This window comes from Pteropus alecto, unplaced genomic scaffold (genome assembly GCF_000325575.1).
Source record: "Pteropus alecto unplaced genomic scaffold, ASM32557v1 scaffold468, whole genome shotgun sequence".
NCBI classification, from domain to species: Eukaryota; Metazoa; Chordata; class Mammalia; order Chiroptera; family Pteropodidae; genus Pteropus; species Pteropus alecto.
Window position 1 is genome coordinate 516,351 of NW_006441394.1, and position 6,185 is coordinate 522,535.

At 51.8% G+C, this 6,185-nt stretch overlaps 1 protein-coding gene across 1 annotated transcript; it reads right to left on the reverse strand.

Moving 5' to 3' along the window:
- Window positions 1-2,888: 2,888 nt before the first annotated feature.
- FOLR2 (folate receptor beta) lies at window positions 2,889-5,873 on the reverse strand. Its single transcript, XM_025051587.1, has 4 exons — window positions 5,722-5,873; window positions 3,701-3,889; window positions 3,453-3,588; window positions 2,889-3,323 (listed from the first exon to the last, which is right to left on the reverse strand). The coding sequence occupies exons 1-4, from the start codon at window positions 5,869-5,871 to the stop codon at window positions 3,037-3,039; spliced, it is 762 nt and encodes a 253-aa protein (XP_024907355.1). The 5' UTR covers window positions 5,872-5,873; the 3' UTR covers window positions 2,889-3,036.
- Window positions 5,874-6,185: the final 312 nt, after the last annotated feature.

The following is a 6,185-nucleotide window of genomic DNA, read 5'->3' on the forward strand; positions in this document are numbered from 1 at the left end:
GCAGGCCGCCTGGTTCGCCGCGCAGCCGCCGCCGCCTGCAGCGTCGGCCTCAACTTGAAGAGAAAGAAAAGTTTGTTCAGAGGCGGCGGGGGAGGGGCAGGAACGGAGCACAGAACCGGCCACTGGCCCCCTCCTCCTCCACTCGGCCCACCGCCCGGAACGCCCTTGCCCTAACCTCTTCCCCGCGGTGTTAATACCTTCTCTCCGCATTCCTACAGGACCTATGCCCCCCCAAACTCCAGAGGTAACTGGTCACTCAAACCCCACAATGATCCTGCCCCGCCATCATCACCCCGAGGAGATCCAGCCAATCCTCCCAAAGACCAAGTCCCTCCATTCTGCACCCGGACACTTCAGTAACCCGGGCCCCTCACCCGAGAAAGAGTCCCCTTCAATACTCGCAATGATATGACCTCCAACTCCCACAGACGTCTAATTCCACTTCAAATCCTTTCCATTCAGCTCCCCTGCAGCCTTGCAGAATCGAGTTCCCAAAACCCGCGAAAGACCCCATGATGAACCTCTTCCCATGCCCCTCCCCATTATCCGAGAGGCCCCGACCACCCAACTCCCGTGAAATCCAGCCCCCCTAATACCTGAACCCCCAAAATCCACTGGGTCCAGCCCCCGACAAATCCCGTAGGGGGATCCCCTTCATAGAGATCCGACTTCCCACAAACCCCCAGACGAGGTGTCCTCAAATCCCCACGTACTGTCCCTGGCAGCCCCTCTCAGCCCGGGCAGAGCCCTTCCTCCCTCTTGGCCAAGTTCCCTGGCACCATCCCCCATACCCGTAGGCCTGGGCCTTGAGGGGTTCAGTAGTCCGAGTCCAGGCCTCCCCTTGCCCGTCTAGAAGAAAGTTCCCTCAAATCCCTGGGCTCCCGACCTCTCCCCTGAGCTGCGGCCGCCTCGCGCAGACCCCCACCTCCTGGCCTGCTCGGATGCCCCCTTCCCGGAGGAAGCTGCCCTAGGCTCTCAGCGGCCACTTAAGATGGCCATCCTCTGCCGCCGCACCCCCCCTTCGCCTTCCGCCCCGCCCGCCGCTCCGCCCCCGCGGCTCTCTGCGGAGCAAGGGGTAGCACCCGCGCCCCGCCTCCCCGGGCCGGTGTCTGCATCCCGGAGCCGCTGCCCGCAGAGTGACCTCGGGCAAGTCACGGCACCAATCGGAGCCTCGCCTTACCGCTCTGTAAAATGGGGATAATATTATATGTGCAAACTCAATGGACTGTGCTTGTAAAGCTCTCGGCACAGGGCCTGGCATCCAGTCGGCGCTCCCTAACGGCGGCTATTTTTATTATTAATTAAGGAGTAACGAAGGTGACAGCTGTGTATACTGTAAAGCGCAGCGTCGGAACCGACGGGTATTATTAGCACCGCTCCAGCCCCTGCTGCTCCCTCCAAGTCAACAAACTTGAGCCTTTGTAGGAGGGACGCCGAGCCGGGAGTACCCAGACCTAGTCAGCTCGGACACCCCGGACCCCCTCGGGTCCTGAAGATTGCTGAGTCCAACGAGGCGGCCAGAAAGGGGCGGGCCCATAGGAGGGGCAGCCCCGCCCCTTCCCAAAAAAGACCTAGCCGGTGGCAGCGTCTCCGGGGAGTCCGCTTCCTGCCCCGCCCCTCCGCCCCCTAGCTCCTTAAAGGCGCAGGCCTCCAGCTGGGCTTCCACTGCTGCCAACTCTTGGGACAATGTCAGAATATCCCCTTTAACCTGGGAGAGAACTTTTCACTTTGCTGAATTGAACCTGTGTCTGGGTCAGTCCCTACGAGCTCCTTACTCTATTTCGAATACACATTGACTTAATCTGACTGGAGCAAAGCTGGGACGTGGAGGGGGCTCTGTGGGGCCTTCCAGACTTGATAAATATGACTAAGAGACTCTCCCACACACCCAACAATGTCTCCAGGCCCCTCCAGGAACCCAATAACTCATCCCCCAATCTGTGCCCGACTTCTCCCATCAGTCACCCTTTGGTATGAGGAAATGTGAGCCAGCCAGGAGGGGACAGCCCTGTGCGGCGGGGAGAGACGTGGACTAGGAGTCTTCCTGCCTGATTTTAGTTCTAGCATGAGCACTCACCCGCCTGGTACTCTCGGACAGGTACCCGTGCCTCTCTGGGGATAACTACAGTCAGGGTGTGGAGAAGTAAGAGACCCAGAGGTCAACTCAGGCCCAGTACTTGACAGCTGTGCAAAGACAGAACAACCCTCCAGGATAGGCATATCTACTATTCCCAGGCGGGGACAAAGGTAAGTTTCCATGCCTCTTCCAGCCATACCTCCAGGGCACAGCAGGGCTGAACCAGTTCAAGGCTCTTGACTTCCTCTCCAGGAACCTTCCCCACAGACCTCCCATCAGCTCTCTTCCTTTTCTAAGGATCCCAAGTTCCAACTCTGCCCCCAATCCACATCAAGTGTGAATCCCCACCACTACCGTGGGAATCCAGACCCTTCCCTGGACACCCATCCCCAGCTTTCTCATTGCAGAGCTGAGCGCAGAGCCAGGCACACAAGTCCTGGGGGAAAGGGGATATTTGAGGACCGATATAAATAATTAAGTCCTGGACTTGGCTCTCACTTGGGGCTACAAGAGCAACAGGTTCCCTGAGGACTATTCATGTGCAGATATTGCTTTCTAGGCAGCAGTTCCTTTGTATTTCACAAACCTGAGGAGAGACAGGATTATTCCCCCTGTTTTAATGAGGAAGAAACTAAGGTTGAGTGTAGTCAACTGTTTTTTTTTCACATAGTGAATAACAGAGCTGGGATTCAAACCCGGGTCTCATTCCTCTAATCTGAATGAATCTAAAAACCATGGAATCTGTCTTCTATCCATCCACAAACTCACAACCAAAATAATTCATCAGACACGGATATGTCCATCTATTTATTAGAACTAGCTGTCAGAGAAACCTCAAGTCCCATCATGGAGTAGGAATTGGATAATAGAGGGATGGGTAATCGATGGAGACATGCTTAGGGCTCCCTCATTTGTGAAAGTAAGCTGAGCCCAGCCTGGTTGTTTGCGGAGAGCTGGACTCAGCCAAGAAGCCAGAGTTGCAGCATCAGGGCCAGGCTGAGCAGGAGAGGCCCAGCCCTGTGGGGCATGGCCCTGGCTTTCATCGCCAAGGCATAGAACCTCGCCACCTCCTCATTGGGGTTACCCTGGGCTGGGTCAAACCACATCTGGATGCAGCGGCCGCTCCCTCTGCTGTATTGGCTGACTTTGTAAGAGTGACTCCAGAGGCCCTCACACAGGGCTGCAGGCGTGGGGAAGTAGGACTCAAATGTGCGGCAGACGGCCTCAACTGGACACTTGTTAGATCCTGCAGGAAGAGAGAGCATGGACACAGACATTCAGCCCCTGGCTATCCCAGAAATCCTCACCCAATCCCAAATCCTCAAACCTCCTTTGTCTAAACTCCACCTCCATTTCCCCACCCACCAGCCCTCACCTGAGGTCCAGTTCCAGCCCTTATGCCAGTCGCTCTTGCAAGTGTAGGAGGTGCGGCAGGCTTCCCACCAGCTCTGACAGTCCTCTTTGCACAGGGGCACATCCAGGAAACGTTCTTTGCGCCAGCTCTGGTCTACCTGGGTGGAAGATGGGGCGAGAAGACTCATCTCAGCCAGGTACGTTGGCAACCACGACCTTGACTGAGCTGGAGGGCAGCCTGCTGGGGTGGGGTGAGGGAGACACGCATACCTGCTGGATCCAGGGCCCCAGGTTGGGGGAGCACTCATACAAGCATGTGTCCTGGATGAAGTGGCGCTTGCAGGCGGGCTCCATCTGGCCACAGTGGTCCCAGTTAAAGTTATACAGGAGGGAGGTGTCCCTGTGCAGCTCCTGGCTGGTGCTGACGGAGCAGCAGGCATTCTTCTTCCAGGGACTGCACTGGGTGGGGAGGACACAGAACTAAGTCCTTCCCGCCACCACAGCTTTCTGCCACCTCCAGCCTCTCCCCATTTGATTCTTACTCTTCTGCCCCCAGGTATATGGCCTCACACTCATTGTGAGGACCCCTCTGTCCTTGGCCTCCAGGAACTCCCATCTTGGGGGACACTCAGTTACAACAGTAATCAGGAGGTTGTGGGAGTCTGAGACAGACTCTGTCTTAGGGGGACAATAAACTGTCATCTTTATAGCCCTTAACATTTAATAAAACTTCTTTAATTTATTAATTAAAAAATAATTATTGAGTACCTATTCTATGCCAGTCACTGTTCTAGATGGAATATAGCAGGAAACAAAGCAGACAGAAATATGTGTTCATGGAACTTACATTCTGGTCAGGGGAGAGGCACTAGGAGAGAAAATATATGTAAGGATATGATAAGTTATATGGAGAAAATTACAGCAGGGAATGGGAATGGGGAGTATGGAATGATTGTTGAAATTTTAAATAGGGTGGTTGTGAAAAGCCTCATTAGAAGGTGACGATTTGAGCAAAAGAGGAAAGAGAGAGTGTGGTATGCAGTAATATATGTTGAACAACCTTATTCTTGGCAAGCATGAAGATCTGTTCCTTCCCACCTCATCTCCCCGCCCCAGTGGCTAGGCCAGTGCCAGACACATAGAAGTCCCACACACACATCTGCTGAAAAAAAAGTAAATGAAAGACCTATTTATGATTTCTTAAATCTAAACCAAACTCCATCTTACATATAGACACCATATTTTAACAAGTTTTTAATATAGACCAGATTTTCCAGGATGACAAAAACTGTGAAAGGGAAGGCTGAATTGCAATGTGTTTTGTTTTACTGGAGTTATTCACTATTTTAGAAAATATGTCATCAATGGCAACACTACTTAGAGCATCTTATAGCATTTAAGTGGCCACCTCTATCAATCTTCATTTGTAGCTGCCCCATTCATAGTGATTTTGTGAATAAAAGTAACATATGCTATTTCATAATGACTTCTAATGTAGTCATACCAGAGAACAGATGTATTGAAATATATATTATTTTATTATAAATTACTTTCTTTTTATTCTCCTCTGTATTACAGATTGGGAGTTATATTGATATTTTTTAATTAAATATGCAAATAGGTTCTAGTAGCTTTGAATTTCATACCAGGATAGAAAGGAGAGTCTAAACAGTATTTTTCATAAAAAGGAGACATGGAGTCTGATGAGGCTACAACTGACTGGCATAAATTTTATAGAATGTATGAATGTATAGCATCTCTGCCCTGTGTCACAGTCATAAGAAGCCTTCTCCTCCTCTACCCTTAGCACTCCATTGGACTGGCACATAGTGAAGGTAGGAAGAGCCATCCTCCCCCATTCTTTCACCCTCCAAATCCCTGGAGGTTACCCCAGTCCTACCCCTACCCCACCACAAGGGTTGATCATGTCCAGTTCCTCTGTATGTTCATATGCACCTCTGGGTCTCAGTTTCCTCATTTGTGTCATGTAGAGAATATCATCGACCTATATCAAAGGACCACTGGGAATATGAAATAATGTACAGAAACACATGACACCTAGTTGGGGCTCAATAAATGAATATTCCATATTATTGCTGACATGGTATCCTTTTCTTAGGAGGCCACCCCTAAAATCACCTCAACCACACCCAACTTTCATCTTCACCCACAGCAATAACTCAGGATATGGGGGTATCTGACTCCTGAACCCTTCCCCCACCACTTTAATTTCCTGTTCCCTGTTAGAACCAGCGCCCCCAACCCCAACCAGAGCCACACTCCAGCTACACCTGGTCATGCAGCTTGTCCTCAGGGCCTGGCTTTGTCTTGTGGTGTTTGGCGTCCATACAGACATTGATCAGATCTGTCCTGTCCCTGGCACTGCACATGGAGGCTATCCAGGCCAGAAGCAGCAGAGGTGGTGTCCATTTCCAGGCCATGTCTTTCTGTCCCTGAAGAAGAAGCTGTAGTTAGTGAGACTAAGGCCTCAGAGGAGAGAGCCCCATGCAGGGTGCTCCCGTCACCCCTGCCTCAATTTTCCCATCTCCACAATGAAAGACGGGGTCAGATCCTGTTCCTTCAGTGCTGGGATTCATAGACTCCCTCAGGCCGAGGCAAAGGAGGCTGGCAAAGGGAGCTCTTTTACCCCAGGTTTGGAGGGCTCAGAAAGGGATCTAGGATCAGTAGGTGGACCCTTGGGGAGTCTTCCCAAGTTGGAGGAGATGCCTATTTCCTCAACTTCTCTCTAGACTTT

What these genes read in the sequence shown, in the direction of transcription:
- FOLR2 (XM_025051587.1), bottom strand. Translation starts at nt 5,871, where the DNA reads ATGGCCTGGAAATGGACACCACCTCTGCTGCTTCTGGCCTGGATAGCC. An exon ending in TGGGGCCCTGGATCCAGCAG is followed by an intron (nt 3,589 to 3,700) that starts GTATGCGTGTCT and finishes TCTTCCACCCAG; the next exon opens with GTAGACCAGAGCTGGCGCAA. An exon ending in GGGCTGGAACTGGACCTCAG is followed by an intron (nt 3,324 to 3,452) that starts GTGAGGGCTGGT and finishes CTCTTCCTGCAG; the next exon opens with GATCTAACAAGTGTCCAGTT.